Source organism: Dipodomys merriami, unplaced genomic scaffold (genome assembly GCF_024711535.1).
Source record: "Dipodomys merriami isolate MVZ:Mamm:240054 unplaced genomic scaffold, mDipMer1.0.p SCAF_26, whole genome shotgun sequence".
Classification (NCBI taxonomy): domain Eukaryota; kingdom Metazoa; phylum Chordata; class Mammalia; order Rodentia; family Heteromyidae; genus Dipodomys; species Dipodomys merriami.
Genome location: NW_027204048.1, coordinates 923,838 through 947,595, shown reverse-complemented (window position 1 = coordinate 947,595; position 23,758 = coordinate 923,838). Strand labels below are relative to the sequence as shown.

At 42.2% G+C, this 23,758-nt stretch overlaps 1 protein-coding gene across 4 annotated transcripts in view; it reads right to left on the bottom strand.

Annotated features, from left to right (window-relative positions):
* Positions 1 to 23,758, bottom strand: part of Golm1 (golgi membrane protein 1) — a 54,746-nt gene that overhangs the window by 7,455 nt on the left and 23,533 nt on the right. For all 4 annotated transcript variants that reach the window (XM_070035465.1, XM_070035466.1, XM_070035463.1 and 1 more), the window contains 3 exons: positions 15,660 to 15,714; positions 12,984 to 13,086; positions 6,258 to 6,387 (listed from right to left, as the gene is read on the bottom strand). In XM_070035465.1, coding sequence (XP_069891566.1) covers positions 6,258 to 6,387; positions 12,984 to 13,086; positions 15,660 to 15,714 — 288 coding nt within the window. The remainder of the gene's footprint in view (positions 1 to 6,257; positions 6,388 to 12,983; positions 13,087 to 15,659; positions 15,715 to 23,758) is intronic.

Sequence of the window (23,758 nt, the reverse complement as noted above, 5' to 3'; positions counted from 1 at the left end):
GGCAAAATTAGGACTCAGTGGCAAACCTTACAAGGACCTCACACATGCGATCAGTCTATCACCATACCCTTCTGACAACTCTACAACATGAAAAACACTATGATCTATCCTGTTTGTGGTATATATATATATATATATATATATATATATATATATATATATATATATATATATATATATATATATATATCAACAGACTTGAGATTTTTAAGTCCAGATCTCACAGAAAGTACATTCAATACTAAAAGTAAAACCAGGCAGGAAAATTTAGTGAAAAAGACAAACTCTACCATAAATTAGCTAGACTGAACAAACAGCTGTAGAACACTTAACAAGAGAAGAATGTGTGTTCTCGTGCACATGGGTAACTCTCCCCACCCCCACCCCCAGCACAACACAGGGTGGGCTACACATCAAGCTGCAATGAACTTAAATGACAGGAATCATAAGCATGAAATGAAAACTATAAGTCAATAACAATAAAACTGGAGAAACTTAAACTATATGGACATTAAATACAAATAACCAATAGATCAAACAAGAAATCACAAAGCAAATGAGAAAAATACTTAGACACAAATTAAAACAAAACCTACGGGAGGCAGCTAAAGCAGTGTGCAGAGGCATTTGTACATTTCAACACCTGTATTAAAGAAGTTCCCAATTAAAGCACCTTGGAAGTCATCATGTAGTCTAAAAAGGATAAAGTCACAACACCCATCAATTCTTGGGGCTACACAAGCAAAGCCTTGCCCCTAAGATTGGAGTTAGCTTACAGAGAAAAGAATTCAAGCAGATACCACTGGTGTACTAGGGCTGGGGTGGGGAATCCTGAATTGTAATTTACAACCTCAGTACAGACAAGCCCTACCTAAAAATTCCAAGAGACCCAGTCATAGGAAGGAGTCCTCCGCCCCGCCAATTAACCTCCAGCTCACCAACTTCTCACAGTAAACTGAACAATCTCTGGATCCTTCTAGCAGTAGGAAGAGAAGAGGAACTACTTTGAAATAAGCCAGAGAATACTCATTCTCCTTTAACAAGATGTTCACTAAGCTGCAGGGGTGAATATCAGGCTAATAGATCTAAAGGTAGGGAAATACCCAGCTCTGGCTCATGTTGGGAATTCTCATAAGTATGAGAGGGTGATGGGTACTTAGATGTATCAACGTGTAGGAGGAAGGATCATTCTAGCTCACTAAAAGACTGAAGTTTACTCCTAGGTCCAGAGTGCTTCCCATTTCTATCTCATAAAGGTCTATTTACAACAGTTCCTCTTATGTCCAGCTGCCAAGAAAAAAATTAAAAGGCATTCTGAAAGAAAAGAAAAATTGGAGTGAAAGTAAACATCAAACTAGACATGGCAGAGATGTTAGATTTTCCCAGAGCAGGAATTTAAAACAACTATAATTCATATACCAAAGACTAACGTAAAAGTAGGCATCATGGAAGGATAGACATTATACGCAGAGAGATGGAAATTTTAAGAGATGGAGAAAGAGGACAAATGCCAGCTATCAAAACCACTAAAACAAATGAAGAAAATAAAAGCTTTGATGTGCATATTACTGGACTGGACACAGCTGGACAGATTCTCTGAGAAAAGGATATTTAAATAAAAGCCTAAATGAGAATAAAATAACAATAACTAAGTGCCATAAGACAACTACAAGTGGCTTAAAAGTACATACAACACGAATCAGAGACAAATTCAAAATAAATAAGAATTTTCCCAAACTAGATGTCAAAAGCTAAAACAGGTTCAGAAAACTCAGAACAGCAGGCAGGATAAATCCAAGAAATCTACACCTAGGCACACCATTTCAAAACTATAGAAAATAATCAGAAAGAAAACTCTTTAAAAATTCAGAGACAACACACAAATATATCAAGGAAGAAAACTTGACAAAAACCTCAGATGAAATAGACCAATTTCTGTTCAAATTTACACATAAGATGGCATGCATTATCTATGTAATGAAGGAGTGAGTGGTAGAGCGTTTTGAGTTTAGGCCCCAGTCATCGCGCACACACGCGCGCTCATGCACACACACACAATCGCACACGCGTGCGCACACACACACACACAGATCTATAAATAGTCCCAGGTCTATTATAGAAATTAAATCAGTAATTAATAACCTGTAAAACTGACAGCATTGGATCCAGGTGTGTTCACTAGTGAATTTAACAAACATTTAAAGAATTATACTAATTCCACATTGTTTCAGAAGAAAGATGCGGACTAACTTATTATTCATAGCTAGCAATATCCCAATACCAAAGCCAAAGACAATACAAAAAAACTAAAAGACCAGAATCTCTCATGAGCACATTTCAAAACTCAGCAAAATATCAAATGAAATCCAAAAGTTATAAAGATTTCTACACCATTACCTAATGTGATTTATTCCAGATTATGCAAGTCTAAACACATTTGAAAAACAATTATGTGCATCATCATATCAACAGGCTAAAGAAGAAAGTCAGGGATCATCTTAATAGATACATTTAAAACTAACAGCTGGAGCAAAGGACATTTCCTCAACCTGAGAATAAAAACAAAACATTAATGCAAGTATCATACTTAACAGTGAGAAAGCTTTTCCATTAATATAAGGAATAAGTCAAAATAGAAGGAAGTTATTTCTTTGTTCATTTCATTGTTTTGGTGGGAGGGTGTGGTAATGAAGGAGTCAGGGTCTGACCACTTGAGCCACACTACCAGCTTACCATTTCTTTTCAACATTGTACTTAAAACAGTTTTAATATTAAGGTGATTATGTAAATGGTATTAAGCTTTTTAATTTCAAATTCTTCTTGCTCAGGGATGTTGAAGAACTGTGTTTTTGTGTGTGTGTGTGTGTGTGTGTGTGTGTGTGTTTGTGTGTACTAAAGAATAAATTTAACAAAACTCTAGGAGGAAAACTACAAAACTCTGAAGAAATCAAATAAGAACTATGTGGGGAAATGTTCCATGTTTGTTATCAGGAAGACTTGATATACCAAGATGTCGGTTCTTCTTAACTTGTTCTATAAATGTGGTTATAGTTCAAGTTATCTGTGGATAATACTAACCAACTCTGGAGTTTTTATGAACATCAAAAGACCCAGCATTGACAATGCAATACTGAGAGAAAAAGTAAGAGACCCAACACTACCCGACTTCAAGACTTCCTGTGAAGCTATTAACTGTGAAAGACAAATAGGTAAATGGAACATACTAGAAATAAAAAAATAGAAAACCCCCAAATATACCCACATAAATATAAAGCGATGTCTGATGAAGGAGCAATGGAGGAAACAAAGATAGGCTTTTCCAACAAATGATGGTGATATAACACTAACAACAGCTTTTCAAAAATGAATGTAGAGGGCTGGGAAGGTGGCTCACTACCTTGCATGCATGGAGCCCTCGGTTCAATTCCAGACCGGGAGAAAAATATTTGCAAAAGATAAATCTTATAAAGGAATATTATGCCAAATATTTAAATAAACCTTAAGGTTAAGGTTAACAATAAAATATTCTAAGTATCCAACTTTAAAGGTGGACCAAAGACCTTAAGGGACATCTCACCAAAGATGATATAAAGATTAGGAAATGCACCACTCAATAATTATGGAAAAAGTCAAACCTAGAACACTGACACTGCAAAAGCTGCAAGGATGTGGAGCAACAGGAGCTCTTGTTCACTGCTGGTGGGATGTATGATAGTACAGCCACTTAGGAAATAGTCTACAATGAAATACTGGTCACAAAAACAATCCATGTCACCTGTGCTGGTGGCTCACACCTGTAATCCTAGCTATTCAAGAGGATCACGATTCAAAGCCAGCCCAGGCAGGAAAGTCTGGGAGACTCTAATCTCCAATTAGCCACCAGAAAACCAGAAGTGGCACTGTGGCTCAGAGTGGTAGAGTGCTAACCTTGAGCAGAAAAACTCAGAACCCAGTCCCAATTTCAAGCCACACAACTGATGGAAAAAATCCGTGTCTCCTAGGGGTAGGTGGGGAAAGAAGTGGAATAAATGAGCACAGCAGAGCTATCTTGAGGGCAGTGAAAATCCTCAATCTGATACTAGGCCTATCTTCATGACATTATACACTGTCCAAACCCCATCATAAGTACACCCTACCCTTTCTGTGGATTTGAGTAATGATGTTTCAGTGTCGTTTCGCCAACTCTGACAAATATACCATGATGGTGGGAGATAGAGGAAATGTGTGTACTTTCCTTTCAAATGATTTTGCTGTGAACCTAAAAAAAAAATCAACAACAAAACAACAAAACAAACCAGCTCAAATGTGTACTGCAATCTTGTCACCTTAAGGCAGTTTAAAAAAAAGTATGAAAATGAGGAAACCTGTTTGGGGATGTCAGTGGGGGCAGGGAGAGGTAACAGAGGAGGTAAAACAGTCAGAATATGGGGTAAATATGTGGAAATAGTGATATCCCCTCTTATAACTAATGTCAGCCGATAATTTTGTAAAGAATTAAGAGGCACTAGAAAAAGAACAGCTGAATGTATCTAAAGGAAATATGGAAATGAATGGAATAGAGAATCTAACAATACAGAAAGTTAATGAAACTAATCGTTTTTTGAAAAGATGAACAAAATTAGGAAGCTCAGCTAGATTAATAAAGAAAAAAACTCAAATTTACTAAAAAAAATATAGGAATGGTGGCTCATGTCTATAATTCTAGCTCCTTGGGAGGTAACTGAAGGGAGACAGGTTCAATGCCAGCCTGGGTGTGGCAGCAAACAACTCTTATCCTGGCTTGGGAGGGGGGTAGTGTGGGGGAGATATCAATGGCTTGATGCAGAGGAACATGACTGCCTTCCACAGTGATACAGGGAAGCTTAGGTAGAAGGATGGAAGCCCAGGCATAAAAGCACAATATTACTTCAAAATAGCTAAAACACAAAGGGGCTAGAGACATGGCTCAAGTGGGAGAGTACCTGCATCATAAACACAATGATCTGAATTCAAAAGTTCAGGCCAGTCAGGGCAAAAAAAGTTCATGAGACCCTCTTATCTATTGAAAAAGCTGGATGTGCTGGGCATAGGTGGCTTATGCCTGTGATCCTACTCAGGAGCCTGAAATCTGAGGACCACTGTTCAAAGCCAGACTGGGCAAGAAAGCCAATGAGACTCTTATTTCCAACTAACCACCAAAATGACAAAAATGGAGCTGTGGCTCAAACAGTAGAGTGCTAGCCTTAAGCAAAAAAAAAAAAAAAGCTCACAGACAGTGTCTAAGCCCTGAGTTCAAGTTCCAGGATTGGCAGGGGGATTAAAAAAAGGAAGAAAACAGAAAAGGCTGGGACTGCTGGTGTATACCTGCCATCCTAGCTATGGAGGGAAGTAAAAATAGGAAGAAAGTGGTCGAGGTCAGCCAGATCAAAATGTAAGACCCTATCTCAAAAATAACCAGAACAAAAAAGGCTGGAGGGATAGATCAGAGGAGAACAGAGCCTGCTTAACATGCAAGAGACTCCAAAAACAAACTCTAGTACTAAGAAAAAATAAACTCAGAACATAGAGCTATAAAATCAGAGCTAAAAACTATAAAGTACATCCCCATGGTCTTGTGTTTCCTAGATATGACACTAACAGCAATAAAAGAAATGAAGTGTATGTAATTAATTAAAACCTGTGTTTCAATATATAGTATTGAGGAAATGCAGTTACAATCCAGATTTTAAAAAATTGAAAACCATACATCCAATATCACTTATCTTTATATATTTAGAATATATAACAAACTCTTAGAGCTTCCTAAATCAATAGGAAAAGGGTGCAAACAGCTATGTCTCCAAAATCCAAATGTCCAGTAAACTTCATGAAAAGATGCCCAGTAAGTTAGTAGGGAAAGGCAAATTATAATGGTAATGTTCTATCTATTACTCCACACCCATATAGAAGGCTATATCACAAAGATAAACAGTAGCAAACGCTAATGAGGATGTAAAGACACAGAGGCCTCATAAACTGTTGGTCGAAATGTTAATATGACCATGGAAGTTTCTAAGTAGGTTAAATAAAGATTACTCTTATGATCATTACCATGTAGTATTAGCCAAGAGAAATGAAAATATAAACACACACAAAACCTCAATCATCCCAGAATCGTTTTGCTCTGTTGTACCCTAGAGAACCAAAGCCAGAGCAGTTAGTAATGGAAGTCACCAGGAGCCCAAGGCCGTGCTAGGAAAGCCTTTTGGATGTCCTGCACGGAAAAGGCCCTCAGTTACCTGCTGATGTTGGTTGTTTTTTTCACCCAGGTCCCTGGAAGCAGCAGCTTCTTTTCTCTTTTTGGTGACCTCTTCTCTCTGCTCTTCACACTGCTCCTTCACCTCTTTCACCTGGTTGATACACTGGCTCCTTGGGAGAGAGAAAGCAGAAAGGTGGACAAATGTGTGTGGATGTGTCTATGTACCAAGTGATCCCCTGTGGGCATCCCTTTCTGTGAGAGACCTTGACCATCTCCTTCCTGCTTTGGGCACTCTGCTGTGAAGAGGGAGTGTAGGACAAGCAATTTGTGGCTGGAAAAATATCAACTCACTAAAGATTTATTACAATGCTCTAAAAGAGATAAACTGCACAGATTTAAAAAAGAAAAAAAATATTTTAAACAGTAGGAAGACAGGCACTGGTGGCGCACACCTGTAATCCCAGCTACTCAGGAGGTTGAGATCTGAGGATTGTGGTTCAAAGCCAGCCTGCAAAGGAAAGTCCATGAGACTCTTATCTCCACTTAATCACCAGAAAACCAGAAGTGAGACTGGTAGAGCAGAAAAGAAGTCAGTGCCCAAGTCCTGAGGACAATGGACAAAAAATGAAAATAAACAGCTGAGTCATGGTAACTCACACCTGTAATCTTAGTGAATCAAGAGGTTGAGATCTGAGGATCGAGGTTCAAAGCCAGCAGCGATAGTCCCTGAGACTCTTAAACTTCCAAAAAGTCAGAAGTAGGGGCTGGGAAGGTGGCTCAGTGGTAGAGTGCTTGCCTTGCATGCATGAGGCCCTGGGTTTGATTCCTCAGCACCACGTAAGCGAAAAAAGCCAGAAGTGGCGCGGTGGCTCAAGTGGTAGAGCGCTAGCCTTGAGCTGAAGAGCTGAGGGACAGCGCCCAGGCCCAGAGTTCAGGCCCCACGACCGGACCCCCAAAAACAAAAAACAAAAAAGAAAAAAGTCAGAAGTAGAGCTGTGGCTCGTGGCTCAAGTGGTAGAGTGTTAGCCTTGAACAAACAAGCTTAGGGACAGTGGCCAGGCCCTGAGATCAAGCCACAGGATTAGCACACAAAAGATTGTTTTTTGGCACAAGCTATTAGCACAGAGCTCCTAACTTAAACCTTGAGATGTCCTGTCTCTAAGGAGTATTTTTTCTTATTCTTTGCACCAGGCCTGAGTTTATGTGGTTAAGATGACCCAGGAGGTGGGTTGGGGATCACGGGTGCTCCTGCACTAGGCTAGATGCTTTCATGATGGGGATGACTGCCAGGGACTGGAGATTCAGTTCAATCATGTGATTTGGTGAATGGGAAGCATCTTGTCTCCATGAGATCTGAAGCTCCTGTCCCTCCCTACCACCAGCACACCAGCGCCTACCACTTGGCTGTTCCCTTTGTAATTAAACCATGATACTAAATTTAGCTGTATTGAATTCTATAACTCAGGCTGCCATATTAGAAACCTGAGAGGGGTGGCAGGTAGCCCTGCATTTGTAGCCATCAAGACTAAGTTTGGTGATCACCGAGGACCAATGGCTGCATACAGATGGAGTCTTGTGGGCTTGAGCCCCTTAACCTGTAGGTCTGCTCTAACTGGGTAGCAACAAAACTAAATATGGCTGGAGGATGCTAGTGTGAACGAACTGCTGTGGGATGAACTCAGGGGCTTCGGCCTTCCACCTGGAATGGAAGAGTTTTTCAGCAAGTATCAGAGCTATCTCTGTTGAAATAAGAGAGTCACCCATGTGCTTTGCAAATGGGGATGCTAAGAGGTGGCCAGAGTCATTTCCCATTGTGCCATGTTCTCTCCCCATAGGGTTGGCTATCTTATCTGAGTTGCAGCTGGGCTCCGGGCAGAGGCCAGCATGAGTACTGCACTCAACTCCTAACTTGGGAGGTACACATCAGCAGTTCAAAGCACCACCCTGTCACTAAATAACACACACAGAAGGGGATCTGGAGCTGGAGAAGCAATGAAACACACCATTCCTCATCTCAGATTAAATGTAAACTTCACTGAAATCAACTTCTGACAAACACACAGCCACCAGGGGCTTAAAGACAAAGAGGCAGCAGCTTCCTGAGGAGCTGACAGCACAGGTCATCCACCCTGCCTGAACCTTTCCACCTACAAAGGAGAAATACTGGAGAAATATTGGCTCACTTGCTCTCAACCTGCCAGTTAAGTACAAAGGGCCTCTCAGCAGTGTAAATGAAGTCAGTTTCTCACATTCCATTTCTGTAGCAGTAAGCTGAACTCAGTACAAAGTTTAAGGCTTGAGACACAAGTCATGCGGACTGTATTGCTTCCTGAGAGCCCCAGGCAGTCCATTTTCCTATCTGTACACACTGAACTGTAGGACACAGAGGACTTGGTGCAATTGTTGATTGACCTCAGTACCATTAGGATTCCTGGGCTTAATACAGGAACCTATCAAGGTAGATGATCTCATCATCCAGGACACTGACTGTCCCTCTTGAGTATGGCTGCTACATTTGCAAACTTTCCTCATGGTGTGCAAAGGACAGTTCATCTCCTGAGCTGACTCTAGGGAGAGAATGTAATGCTATGTTTGTATGAATTAATGCATGATCACTTAGTAATGTCTGCATAGGTGAAGGAGGAAAAGTGGGAATGTGTGCTGCCTAATTCACAGCAAAAACCAAGACTTGTGGAAGCTAGAGCTTTGTACCAGCTTTTGTGTTCTCTTCACTGCCTTCTATAAAGGGATTAAGAAGGTGAGTTAATAGAGGGTGTACAGTCACGCATGAAGGGCTTACTAATTCTTACAGAATGCACAACTTTATGCTATCCAGGTATCCAGACTTTTTCCTCAAATTCTCAAAAAGGGTCTGTCATCCAAGTGAAGGACAGCTAGCTCTTTCTAGCTTCCAATACTCCACAAACATCATTCAGAAAAAATCCTGCATTTGACACAGGGTCGTAGACACAGCTAGTAAGACACATGCAGTCAGCCAAAAAAGCTGTCAGTCTAAGCCCTCAGTCCCACTGCCCACTGCCTGGTTGCTCTGCTCTGGTTGGTTTCCAGCTAGGTCAACACTATTAAGGCCATTAATGATACTTCCATTTCAATCCATGGAAGGAAAATATTAGCATTAAGATATATCTTAAGAATGAATGATAGAGCCAGATGCCAGTAGCTCATGCCTGTAATCCTAGCTAGCTATTCAGGAGGCTGAGATCTGAGGATCACCGTTCAAAGCTAGCCTGGACAGGAAAGTCCCTGAGACTCTTATCTCCAACTAACCACCAGAAAACTGGAAGTGGTACTGTGGCTCAAGTGGTAAAGCACTAGCCTTGAGTTGAATAGCTGAGGGACAGCGCCCAGTCCCAGAGTTAAAAGACCCACAACTGAAAAAAAAAAAAAAAAGAATGACTGATAGTAAGACTAGGGTATTTCATTTTTGCATAAATCCAATTCCTAAGTAGCCTAACTCAGATTTTTTAAAATATAATTTTGTTATAATTTTATTGTTAATATTATTGTTATTAAGAGGGTTACTCTTTCTTAAGTCAGGTAGTAAGTGCATCCCTCCCCCTCTTTTTTTTGGCTAGTTCTAGGGCTTAAACTCAGGACCTGGGGCTATTCCTAAGCCTCTTTTTTGGGGGAGGGGGTCCGGTTGTGGGGCCTGAACTCTGGGCCTGGGCACTGTCCCTCAGCTCTTCAGCTCAAGGCTAGCACTCTACCACTTGAGCCACAGCACCACTTCTGGCTTTTTTCTTTTTGCTTATGTGGTGCTGAGGAATCGAACCCAGGGCCTCTGGTATGCAAGGCAAACGCTCTACCTCTGAGCCACCTTCCCAGCCCTTCCTGAGCCTCTCTATGCTCAAGGCTTGTACTCTACCACTTGAGCCACAGTGCCATGTCTAGATTTTTTGAGTAGTTTATTGGAAGTAAGAATCTCACAAGGACTTTTCTGCTTGGGCTGGCTTCAAACTATGATCCTCAGATCTCAGCCTTCTGAGTAGCTAGGATTATAGGCATATGAGCCACTGGTGCTGGCTCATTTCTTTTTTTGATCAGTGTCATCTCTTCCTTTACCTTCTCCCCATTTTTCCCTCCCATCCCTGCCTACAAGTTACACAAGTTGTTTTCCACCTAGCGTATACTGAGTCGTGATTGCATTTGTTCTTCCAACTCCCCTTTCTACCACTTCCCTTCTACCCCCCCCCCCCTCCACACACACACCACAAAGAAAGGGAAAAGCAAAACCAAACACCACCACCACCACTAATAACAACAAAAAAAAGCTGTTTCCATTTCCTGGAGTTCGTGTCAGTAAGACTTTTTCCTTATCCTTGGCATTATAGATGTTTGGGGTCAGATACAACTCCACTGTGGGAGCTGTCCTGTGTACTTGTAGGGTTTATGGCAGCATCCCTCATCTGTACTTTCCTGACACCATAGCATTTTCTCTCCAAGTTGACAAAAAAGCCCCCAGACACTGTCAAAGGTCTCCTGGGGACAATACTGCCAGCTTCTTGGGAGGAAACAAGAAGGCCTATCTCACTGTCACAGCCAAACAAGGATGCACAAGCATACTAGCCACCGAGTTTCCTTGTGAAACTGTTTGGCTGAGTGAGGCCTCAGCTGTCTCTTCTAAGTACACCCTGTGTCTGCGGGATGACACGGCCTGATCACACACCTCTGAGGACTTACCCCACTGTCCAACAGTGTGTAACTGTATTTAGGGCTCCACATTTTTAGTGGAATTTGGTTTTAAAGTGATCTGGGGGAAATCAAGGCATGTGGACAAGGCTTCAGAATAACATGGGCATCCGCATGAGGCCTGGTCTCATAGACTGCTGGTAACGCCACAGTCTGCTAATCAATTTCTGAGCCAGGTGCAATAGAGTACACCTGGAATGCTAGCACCTAGGAGGTTCAATTAGAATTGTGAGATGCAGACCAGACTTCCCTACAAAAGAAGGCCCTTTTAAGAAAACAAAAACAACAAACAAAGCAAGCTACTTAAAAAATTTATATACCTGAAAGAAAAAAAAACATTTGAATACATATCTTAGGGTTCATTTCCCTAACATGACCTTATCTGACCTTTTCTGCTTGACTCAGACATATACTAGATATTGCAAATAAGGGAAACCATTTGTAAGATTATTTCTTTGTTGCTTTGCATGTCCCTCCCCCACAGTATAACCCCTGCTTTCACTGTATTTGATGTCGGTATAATTTGTGGAGGGGAAGGGGAAAAACAAATCGTTTAAATAGGGATACAGGTGGACCCATTGCAACAATGAGATGTACAAGTCGTTATGTCGAAAACGAACTTTACAACTTTCGTGTGTGTGGGGAGGGGAAGCGGGGAGGATTGGGGGGGTGGGGGGGCAGGATGGGAAGGGATGGGAAGGGGAAACAAAGGAGGAGGCTACAATGCTTGATAAGAAATGTACTCATTATCTTGCCCATGTAATTGTAACTCCTCTGTATAGTATTTTCACAATAAAAAAAATGTTATGTTAAAAAAATGTATATACCTAGTGATAGGCTAAACCTACACTTGAATATCCCATAGGAAAAAAATTCCAAGTAATTTTATGTGTGTGTGCTGGTTGTGGTGTTTGAGCTCAGGGCCGGAGTGCTGTCTCTGAGCTCTTTTGCTCAAGGCCACTCTACCACTTCAGGCAGAGTTCCAATTCTGGCTTTTTGGTGGTTAATTGGAGGTAAGAATCTCACAGAAGGGGCTAGGAAGGTGGCTCAGTGAGTGCTTGCCTTGCATGCATGAGGCCCTGGGTTCGATTCCTTAGCACCACATAAGCAGAAAAAGCCCGAAGTGGCGCTGTGGCTCAAGTGGTAGAGCGCTAGCATTGAGCTGAAGAGCTGAGGGACAGCACCCAGGCCCAGAGTTCAGGCCGCACGACCAGCAAAACAAACAAACAAACAAAAGAATCCCACAGAACCCTGATCCTTAGATCTTAGCCTCCTGAGTAGCTAGGATTACAGGAATAAACTACAGATACCGGTAATTCTTAAATGATAAAATACTTCATCACTTAATACCTATGTGAATGTTTTATCTAAAAAGTGAATGAAAAATATTAAAAATTGTTAGTGATTGTGTGATGTAAATCAAATGATTGAGGAAAATTCAATCACTGGAAGCAAACACCTGAGTAATGGGGCAGCTCTGAATTCCCACACTTCATTACTGTGTTCTTATGAGAAAGCATGTGAAATAAACAGAACCCAACCTATTCTATACTCTACAAACTGGCATCTACTCTCTTCCCAGGGGGTTCAGCTCACTTTGAAAAGTTTATTGTGTTAATTATAAAAGTCACTCTCACTGTGGAAATGTGGAAAACACTGCAAAGCCTCAAGAAAAGAAAGTATCCACAGTGCTGTCACCCAGCAGTAAACTGTACTAATACTTTGCTAAAATGAATAAATGACATTTAACTCATCTCTGGACTTTGTAAATAGCACAGATGACTGATTTAAACAGTACACCTGGCACTTCACAGAATTTTAAGAGATACAAAGTTTCATGGTGTGTTGAGTGATTCTTTCCTGCTGAGAAATGCTGTCTTGTCTATCTGTCTCAGTGTGTTTTTGCACGCACCTTTCTTATTTTTTCTGTGTTCTAATCCTCACCTCAGGTTTCTGAGGCTTAGGAAAAGTAAAGTACATATCTGTGAAGGCTGAGTCGCAGTAGGGCCTGCTATCAGGAAGAGTGAGCAGGCTGGGTCTCCTGAGCCACACTTACAGGTCATAGGAGAACTTCCTCTCCAGGTTGGTCTGGTTCCTTTGGAACTGGAGGACATCTTGCTGCAGCCTGTCGTAACTCTTCTGCAGGGCCTTCAACTGGTCTGAGACAAGAGGAGGACATGTTGTTGCAGTAGTCCTTGTGTAGCAGAACCACATGTCAGAGCATAGTCAGCAGCCACCTCTGCCAGCAGCTTTCCTACTAGCCAAAACCCTTTTCTTGTCACTTGTTCACAGCTGAGCCCTGGATTCAGTCACCTACCCCAACTACCAAGGAAACTGCAGTTTTCTCCAAGGACATAGACTGCCCTGTCCTTGCTGCCCTGACAACCCAACTTGTGAAAGCTCTGCAGAGAACAGAAACTGACAGCTGAGCTGGGGCATCAGGAAAAGGGGCTACAGTGGCCACCGGATGGGGGGACAGCAGACAGCAACAGCCAGAACACAGATGCAGTCTCAGCCAACAGTGTATCCCCAAGATTATCCTTACAACCCAGAACTGCAAGAACAAAATTCTAAGGGAGAATAAAAGTAAAACAAAGGATCCAGTGAACTATTGATGCATACCACGGGAAGGACCACCAGAAAAGGCATTCATGGAGAACTGCTCAGTAGACACATGAGGCCAAGATGGGGATTGAGTCACCGTGAAAGTGTTCAAGGAAGAGGTTAGGGTTGGTTGGGGGTGAGGAGAGTGGCCTGGAGTGACAAGTTGATGCTGTGCACTGATTATAACAGTGACCTGTGAGACTAAGCACTTGTCAGCCATGGTAGTGTATGCTTGTAATCCCAGCACTTGGGAGGTGAAGGCAATAGGATCCCACGTTCAAAAGTGAGACTCTGCTTCAGAACATTTTTTAAAGTATGAAACTATATAAAGGGAATACTTCAGTAAACCTAATTTAAAGGGAAGATTCCACAATCAAACTATGTATGAGACAAAGAAAAGGAACAAACTATGGATATCCACACTACATGGTTCAAGACTCACAAACATTATGCTGAAGGAAGCTAGAAAAAACAAAGTGTACACAGCCTGAATCCATACATGTATGCAGATGTTCAAAATGCAAGCACAGCTGGGCTGGTGGCTCACCCTTGTAATCCTAGCTACTCAGGAGGCTGAGATCTGAGGATAACAGTTCAAAGCCAAGGAAGAAAGTCTGTAAGACTCTTACCTCAATCAACCACCAGAAAACCAGAAGTGGAGCTGTGGCTTAAGTGGTAGAGCACTAGCCTTGAGCAAAAAGAGCTCAGGGACAGTGCCCAGGCCCCGAGTACAAGCCCTACAACTGACCCCCCCTCTCTCTCTCACACACACACACATACACAAGCTAATCAATAAGGACAGGATGCAGACCAGAGGATGCCTGCAGTGTGGAGGACTAACAAGGGGCACAGCTATCTCTGAGGATGACAAATGTGCCATTGTACTGATTTTGATGATGGCTTCCTGACACAGATATGCATGTGTCAAAATCTGTCAAACTATATACTTGATACGTAGCTTAAGTAGGTCACATACACACAGTTAAAGCTACTTAGAAGTACTAAGTATAAGACGGGCCCCAGTGGCTGGCGGGTGTAATCCTACTCAGGAGGCTGAGACCTGAGGATCAAAGCCAGCCCCGGCAGCAAAGTCAGTGAGACTTATCTCCAATTAACTACCAGAAAACTGGAAGTGGGGGCTGTGGCTCAAGGGGTAGAGTGCTTGCCTTGAGTAGAAGAGCTCAGGTACAGTGCCAGGCTCAGAGCTCAAGCCACAAGATGGGGGTGAGGGTGGGGGTGGGGTACTAAGTATAGGCAAGTCTACAGCCCATACCCTGGCCTGGGGAAAAGAACAGGCTCAGCTGAAGATCGCGGCTCTGAGAATTGTGACTGTTAGTGAAGCCAACTTTCTCACTTTGGGTAACTCTGCATTTCTGCAAAGGAAATGTAACAAAGCAAATCTCATGTGTTTCCTACTGATATTTTTAGAGCCTGGTCTGAAACAGACTAGTACTGACCAACAGAACTATAGTAGTACAAGCCACACAGGAACTTTTATATTTTCTAGCAATCGCACTTTTAAAAAAGCAAATTAATTTCAACAATACATTGTATTTAACCCAATAGATAAAAACAATATTGTCATAGCAATATGTAATGAATAAAAAGCCAGAAGTGAAGGTGTGGCTCAAGTGGTAGAGCACCAGCTGTGAACAAAGAAGAAAAGTGGAGCAGTAGCTCAAGATCCTGCCTTCAAGTCCTAGTACTGGCATTACAGTATTTTTTTCACGACAGGGTCTCTTTACTAAGGAGCCCGGGTTGGCCTTGAACTTATAATCTTCCTGCTGCAGTGCTCAGCCAATGTAAATGTATATTCGTTTGTTTGGTTGTTGGTTATATTAGTATAGGATTTGAACTCAGGGCCTCTACCACTTCAACTCTATTCTCAGTTGTGGTGCTTTTAGTTTGTTTTTCAGATAGGGGTTCTCATTTTTGCCCAGGGCTGGCCTCAAGATGTCTATCCTCCTGAATAGTTTGAATTACAGACATGAGCTACCACACCTGGTCCCTAATGGAATAAAAACATCTCAGTTACTCCTACTCACCGTGAGACTATCAGGACCACATGAGATCCTGGGGAACAATGTGGGGAAAGGCAGGTTTTCCCCAGGATGGGGGTGTGGCTTACCTTGCAGATCTCTGATGAGCCTCTCACCTGTGGTGATGTTATTCACTAAAACTGCCTGCAAGGAAGACAAACACGAAATGAAACTGTGCACCTAACAACTTAGCTTTCATAAAGTACATGTTGGGAAAGGAGGAAAGGAACAGTCTGACCCAAACCCAAACCAGCTGTAAGGGCCACATGCAGCTCTGGAGGCACTATCCAATGTCCATGGATGAAAGAAACACCTGTTTATAAAGATTTGCTTCTTACCCACCAGCCTGGAGCCTGCAAAGGGAGAAATTGGATCCTAGCTCCATTCCAGCTCTTGGATACCCTTTCCTAGTCAGGCCTGGTTTATCCTCCACCCCAGAATCCAAAGAACAGCAATGGTAGCCCAAACCACAAGTCCTTTAGGCTGGCCAGGGACAGCCCTTACTCAACCAAAAGTCATAGGCCCAGGCTAAGAGAAAGAAGGAAAGAGAATTCAATGGTCATTCCACTAACAGGACCTCTGAATATATTTTCTCCTTGTACACCCGACTGTGAACATGAGAGATAGGGTTTCCTCCAAAGTGAGTTACACCAAGTAGAAGACTTGAACAGAGAAGGGAAGAAGCAACATGTAACTCCAAATAGCACTGAAAAATACAAAGGGAAAGAAAAATGAGCACTGAGTCATGCATTCCTTCGCAATCACTTCAGAATGTGCTCTGTTTGCCTCATGTTTATTCAGTCACTCTCCAAAACAGATACAGGAGGTGAGCAATGTATTACCTCACTTCATTTGCCAGAAAACTGAGGCACAGCTTGCTGAAGTGGCTCTAGGAGGCAAAGAGAAAACAGGAGCCCAGCAGGCATGCTTGAGCTGTGGCTACCTGCCAGCGCACTAGGAACCTGGGCAGCTCACCAGTTTCATGGGAGTTGTACCTGTGATACATAATTTACATGTTAACTTGACTGGGTAAAAGAAGACTTGAGGAAATGCTAATGGATTACTGCTGGGTGTGTCTGTGAGGTGTGTTCACAGCACAGTGGAGGAGTTTGTAAACTGAGTTGACACTGAGGAGTAGACACCAAGCAATCAGCTGGTGCCAGAGTGAACAGAAAGGACAGAAAGGGGGTCTCTCTCTGACTCCCTCCCCCCTACCTCTCTCCTTTTCTTTGCGCTTCTCCTTTCCTGTCTCCCTGTCCCTCTCCCTCTCCCTAAGACACATCTGAGACTTTAGGATCCTGGACTCTTGGGCCCTCAGCCTGGGATTGAGGGAGAGTTACACCATTGGCTTCTCCAGTTCTCACATTCTCAAGACTTGGGACAGAGCCATACTTTCAGCATCCTAGGATCTCCAGGACTGCAGATGGCCTGCCATTGGATTTCTTAGCCTCCATCAACACTGGAGCCAATTCTCCCAACAAATCCTTCCTGAAATATATGACTCTTGGTAGCATTGTAAATACAGAACACAACTCTGCTAAAACTAAGCAAAAAGCTATGATATATCAAGAGTTATATATCACCAAGGCCAAGTGACATTTTGTGTGTACGTGTTTCCTCTCATATGCAGAAGCTAGATCTAAAATACACAGGGACATCATAAATTATACAGTCCTGTAGACATTCACTCACAGTGAGACCAAACAAATCTGGTGTTTACTTTGGGAAATGGAAGGACACTTTCTGCAGAACAAGCAAGAAACCTTCATAAAACAATATACCTGTAAAATTCTTCAGCCAGGGAGGTATTTTTTCCAGAGGGGTAATGAGTAAAGAATGTGAAGAGGAATACGTGTTTCTTCTCATATGCAGAAGCTAGATCTAAAATACACAGGGACATGATAAATTATACAGTCCTGTAGACATTCACTCACAGTGAGACCAAATGAGGATATTCTTAGGAGAGGAGCAAAAGGCTCAATGCCTATGTGCATCAGATCATATAAAATATTTGTTGAAATGAACTCCAGGAAATGAAAACAAGAGGCTCTTCCTTTGTGGCAGTTTTTGTTTTCTTTTTTGTCTTGTTTGTTCATTTATTTGTCTTTGGGAGGGGAAAAGAGAAGGCATAGAAATGCAAGGATAAAAAGTGAGCAAACTTAGCAGTGGTACTCACTGAACACTATATTGGAAATGAACTATTCAACTTGTGGGTGGGATGGGAAGGAAAAACAGACAGCAAGGAAAGGGGTGACACTGTCCAAAAAGAAATGTTATAATAAGTCAGGTAATACCTAACATGTAACTGTAACCCCTCTGTACATCACCTTTATAGTAACAATAAAAAAATTTGAACCCAAAAAAAAAAAATTTGAAAAAATCATGTGAAAGGAAAGGGCTACTCAATGGGAAGCAGATTTACTCCCATTACCCTTGGAAAAAACATGCAGATGTCTGGTTCATAGGACAAAAGATTATCCCAGGGTTCTGCAAAACCACTTCTGGGTACATCTGAAAAAGAATTCAAAGCAGGATCTCGTAGGGATACCTGTATTCCCACACTCACTGCAGTTACTCACAAAAGCTGAGGAATGAAATCAATCTAAATGGCCATAGATAGATAACATGGATAAATGAAATGTGCTACATAAATAGAATGGAATATTATGCTGCCTTTACAAAGCAGGAAATTCTGGCAAATACTAAAACAAAGAAAAGCTTCAAAAACTGTAAATAATAATATTTAACAATAATGTTAATAATAACTAATAATAAGCACTAGGACAAACAGAAAGGAAACAGATTGCATCAGTGATCATATACTAACTCCTGGGAAAAAAATTGGGGGTGGGGTGAGGAATTGGGTGGTGGAGGGGAGTTGGGGAGTTAGGTAGGAAAAGGATAGTAGGGGAAAACAAAGGAGGGGTAACAATGCTCGATAGGAAATGTACTCATCCTTACTCATGTAACTGTAACTCCTCTGTACAGTATCTTTACAAAAAAAAAAAAGGTTAAAAAAATCACTTCTCTAGAAATTAGGGCAGTTTCACATTTCTGTTCTACCCATCTGCCTTTTCATCTTCCCAGAAAATTGAAAATAGAGCTTATAACTACTTGAGGGTTTGGGAACTCCAACAATTTGAATGTATCTGAAAGATACGTTTTTATGTGACTTTGATTTGTTTCCATGAGAATTTACTCTCCTGAAGAAAAAAAAGATTTCCCTCCCACCTCCTGATTTATGCATGCAAAAACACAGCCTTCTTTTAGTAAAATTAAAAAAGGATCATAAAATCAGTATCTTTTATATACTTCTATGCTTAGAGGAAACTTTATTGAACCATTTTTCAGGGGATCTACATAGAAAAACACATAAATTCAACAGGGTTTCCTTTGTTTTCTTCTGGTTTATTGTTATTATCGTTATTTTGCTGTGAGGGACTGACCCCCAGGGGCTTCCAAATGCCAGGTGAGCACTCTAGCAGCCATCTACCTCTCAACTCAGTGAAACCACTGTTAAGTTACAATATATTCTACTCTGCACAATCAAGTTGTTTTTCACAACCTGGGTGAGCGCTGACTCTGAATGTATCAGAAACCACTGACATTGTTATAACAGGCTTTTTAAATAAGGAGCTAAAATAGTCAATTAGATCCCAATTTTAAAATGTAAAATGAACATGCCCAAACATACCCAAATTAACACTTCAAGATATAATATACCTAAAAATTATTAACACTTTATTTTTTACATGAAATCTTTTAGTTGTGATACATTTGACACAGCACAACTCAATTCCAACATTCTGTTTGCTAGACAGCCACCTGTGGCTAGAGACACAAACCCTGAGGCACAGGAAAGGAGGAAAGAACGAGAAAACGAGTGCTGCAGTTATATACTCACACACACTTTTTCACTCTACAACAAAACCAGCATTCACTCTCAAATACTTCATATCCTTAGCCCAGTGGGCCAAATCAGATCAGTTTGAATATGAGTTTCTATAGAACAGCAGTACAGCATGGTGAGAACCTGAGTCTAACTCACAAAACCCTAACACTGACATGATTCATAATTAGTTCTCGTGATTAAGCAAATACATAGGTGATAAAGAGCTAAATATCTTATGGAATTATTTGACAAGGGAGGTGGTAATAGTATTATAGCCCAGATGGAAGATCCCATCTTTTAGATAGTCATGTGCTGTATAATGCAGGAAATGTGTTCTGAGAAATGCATTTCAACACTGCACAAATATTCTAGAGCATACCTAAAGCTAGATTGCACAGCCAATCACTACACCTGGCTTCAGGATGCACTCAAAAGATGCATAAACCTAAGGCAGCTGCTGGCCTAACATGGCAATTTATAGTAAATTTCTGTTCTTCTTGTTGTTTTGGTCTGTTTTCTGAGCCAGGGTCTCACTATGTAGCCTAGCTGGCCTCAAACTCAAGCTGGACTTGAACTCCTAGTCCCTCTTCCTCAGTTTCCCAAGTGCTGGAACATCCATTATAAGAACAACAATTATTAGAATACATTTTAAAATAGTGACAAAGGCCAGGCAACTGGTGGCTCACACCTAGCTACTCAGAAGGCTGAGATGTGAGGATCATGATTTGAAGCCAGCCCTGGCAGCAAAGTTCATAAGGTTCCAGTCCAAAAATAACCACACAAAAAAAGCCAGAAGTGGAGCTGTGGCTCAAATGGTAGAGCACCAGTCTTGAGCTAAAAAGCTAAGAGGCAATGGCCAGACCCTGAGTTCAAGCCCTGGTACAGGCACCAAATAATAATAATAATAATAATAATAATAATAATAATAATAATAATAATAATAATAATGGCATAAAAATACTATAAATACACAAACTAGAAACAGCCATTTATTGCGTCACTATCAAATATGATTTACTGTACACAGTTATAATGTGTTATATATACTTTGCTATGGTCAGCACCACATAGGTGATAGGAATATTTCAGTCCATTATCATCTTATGGGGCCAGTGTCCTTTATGTAGCCTTGCTCCCTCCAATAGCAAAGTTACTATATGTGCAGAAATAGTTCTGGGTGAAATGGTAAGAATTATAATTATAAGGAGAGAGGAAGGAAAGGAGGGGGGAGGGAGGGGAAAAGTGAAAAGAGAAAGGGAGAAGAAAACAAAGGAGGGAGGAAAAATGAGGGAAGGGAAGGAGGAAGGAAAGGGGGGAGGGAAAAAGGGAAGGAAGATGAACTTTATCCATCATCAATTATCTGGGAGGCCAAAAAGCTTTTGAGGTTCATTAGTGTGATACAAGGGAGGAATAAAGAGAAAAGGGTAGAAAGAACACAACAGACAAGATGAGGAAAGAAACTGTCTTGAAGGAATGGGGGGGCGTTGGTCTGGGGTCTGCCACCCATTTGCTCCTTGACTTTTCACTTAACTCTCTGGGTCTCCATTGCCATACCTGGGACCTAAGGGTGTTGATCGACCTGCTGGCTTCTTATGGGGGTACAATTCAACCACTGTGTGTTTTCTGTGCTGTCCCCCACCTCACACCACTTTTAGCATCCTATCCTGTTCCCTTCACCTCCTCTTGATGCCTCTGTGTGCCTCCAAAATTTTAAAAAAACCTCTACCCATACCTTTCCTAATGGCCCCAATGGTGGAGGCTGAGTATCATATTCCCATGGGCTGGGGATATGGCTCAATGGTAGAGCACTTGCAGGGCCTGGAAAAGTGCCAAGGGTAAAGGCTGACACCCCAGAGTACAGACCTAAGACCCACGGTTGCTTTCTACCTTCTCTTGCCCTCCTGCTTCTGACCCCTCAATGTCTCCCAAAACAGCCACTGAACCTAAAATTATTACTCTAACCTTTCAGCCTGCCTTCCTGGCCAAAAACAGGCCATGAAGTAATTCTCTCACCTACTTGAGACCATGAAGTAATTCTCTCACCTACACAAGGTTGGTCCTGCTCACACAAGGAAGAAAGGAACACTGCATCAGAGGTCAATGCCACTCTGACCAGATGGCCTTACTGGGTCCCCTCATTTACACCATTTTCTGTCCAACTGTATTTCTACCCAGCCATTTCTGCTGTATTAAACCTAAGCACGAAAATGGACAGTTCACCCTGGGTCTTTGAGTCATTTCTGAAGGTTCCTAGGTCATGTAAAATTATGATCCAATACATTTGTTTTGCTCTTTCATTATTATCTTGCCTTTTGTTCCAGGGGGTCAGCCATGGCCTTTAATAATGAACAGAAGAAATCACCCCCCCTTTTTTTTTAACCATATGGGGTCAAACCACTTTCCAATGAAGCCAGGTGGAAGCTAGGCTCTACCAGGTCTGTCTGTCCTCAATCTTTCCACTATGTACACCTGCCATGCAAGCACATGGCCCTGAGTTCAAACTCCAATCCTGGGAGGGAGGGAGAGAAAGGAGGGAAGGACGGATGTGGGTGGGGATACATTAGTGAAATAATGTGTCAGTTTCAATTGTGAGTAGTAAAATCCTGGTAAGAAAGAACCCAAGGAGACAGGAGCAGAGCCATCAGGGGGACAGGGGCAAGTGTCTGGACTGATACCTGCAGGGAAGAATGCAGAACCATGGAGTTCCAGTGGGGGCCCAGTGGAGGAAGAAGCCTAACTATGCAAAGCTTAAAAAAAAATAACCATGACTCCAGGAAAACACCTAGTACACACAGGCAGGGTTGTTCTACACATCCCAAGCAGCTCCTGTCAAAACATTCCTGTGGGGTTTACACAGAGGGCAACACCCTCTCAGCCTGTCAGACTTGCTAAGCTGAGCAAAAAAGCTTGACCCACAACTTGCTGGAAGGGCCTAGGGCACCACACCTACCAGGCCAGGCTCACCCTGTGCCCTGCTCTGCAAAGGCCATGAGATTGGTTCCCATCCCTAGGCTGAGCACAGACTGATGGGACAGGAACTATGGACCAGCACTGATGCATACTTAATCCTAGAATTGCCAGGTTAGGAGCGAAGTGTTTCAGAGAAAGAGAAATGAAGAAGAAGAGGGAGAGAGGGAGGTAAGGGAAGGGGGAAGAAAGAGAAGAAGGGGAAAAAGGAGGATAAAAGGTGAGGCAAGCTGGGAGTCTGCCCATGATTCTGAGAACTTGTCACAACTGCCTTCCAGGCTCTCAGCTGCCTACATGCTCTAACATACATGTGGCTTAGATCAAAGGGAACTCTCAGGAGACCCCAAATAGGCTCATCGCAAGTCCAAAATGCATCACCACATCTATCTAGCAGTGACCTGAAGGCCGAATGAGGGCCTCCTTTTTGTCCTGCTGCCAAAACCTTGGGTCCAGGTCCAAAGCTGCATACTTCTCAGTCCCCATCTCAGCAGCCCTCAGCTCTGCTTGAAGATTTTACCCCATACTGCTCAAGAAGACAAGAGCTGGGCCTGGAGCTCAGTGGTAGAATGTGTATTTTGGCACATGAGAGGCCTTTAGTTCTACCCCCAGCACCAAAGCAGGCAGGGGACCCACAGTGTTAGCCAGGAAGAGATGCCAAATCAGAAGAGCACACCAGCACTTGAAAACTTTCATCCCTATCTTGGAGGATAGCAGACAGTACCAGCAATCCAGAATGTTCCCTAGCTGTTCTTAAGGTAGGAAATTCCCATTGGGGCTGCAGATTTCAACTCAAAGAAGTCAGTGAAGAGGGAAAGTGGAGAAGCCCTGGCTTGTGCTCTTTTATAGGCTTCAGTGCCTTTATCCCTGACCCTCCCCAGTGGGAGGTAGCATTTCCACTCATCCTAACCTTCTGCAGACAAGCACAGACATCTGGGTACAAAAATGACCACAAACACTGAGTAGAAACAACAGGATCCCAGCCAACCATCCTCCTTAGTCATGAACAATCACAGATCTCCACTTGTCAGAGCTAAAAAGAACATAAATTAAAACACAGTTAGGTCATATAGGTATTTTATGTATTTCCCATAAAACACTTGTCTTGCAGTGCTAAGGTAAGAAATAGAGAAGAGAGCTGAGGATGATTCTCAGTGGGGGAGGACACACACAGGCCTTGGGTTTCATCCTTACCAAAAGAAAAAGGAGCCGGGCGCTGGTGGCTCACGCCTGTAATCCTAGCTACTCAGGAGGCTGAGATCTGAGGACTGCAGTTCAAAGCCAGCCCAGGCAGGAAAGACTGTGATCCAATAAACCACCAGAAAACTGGAA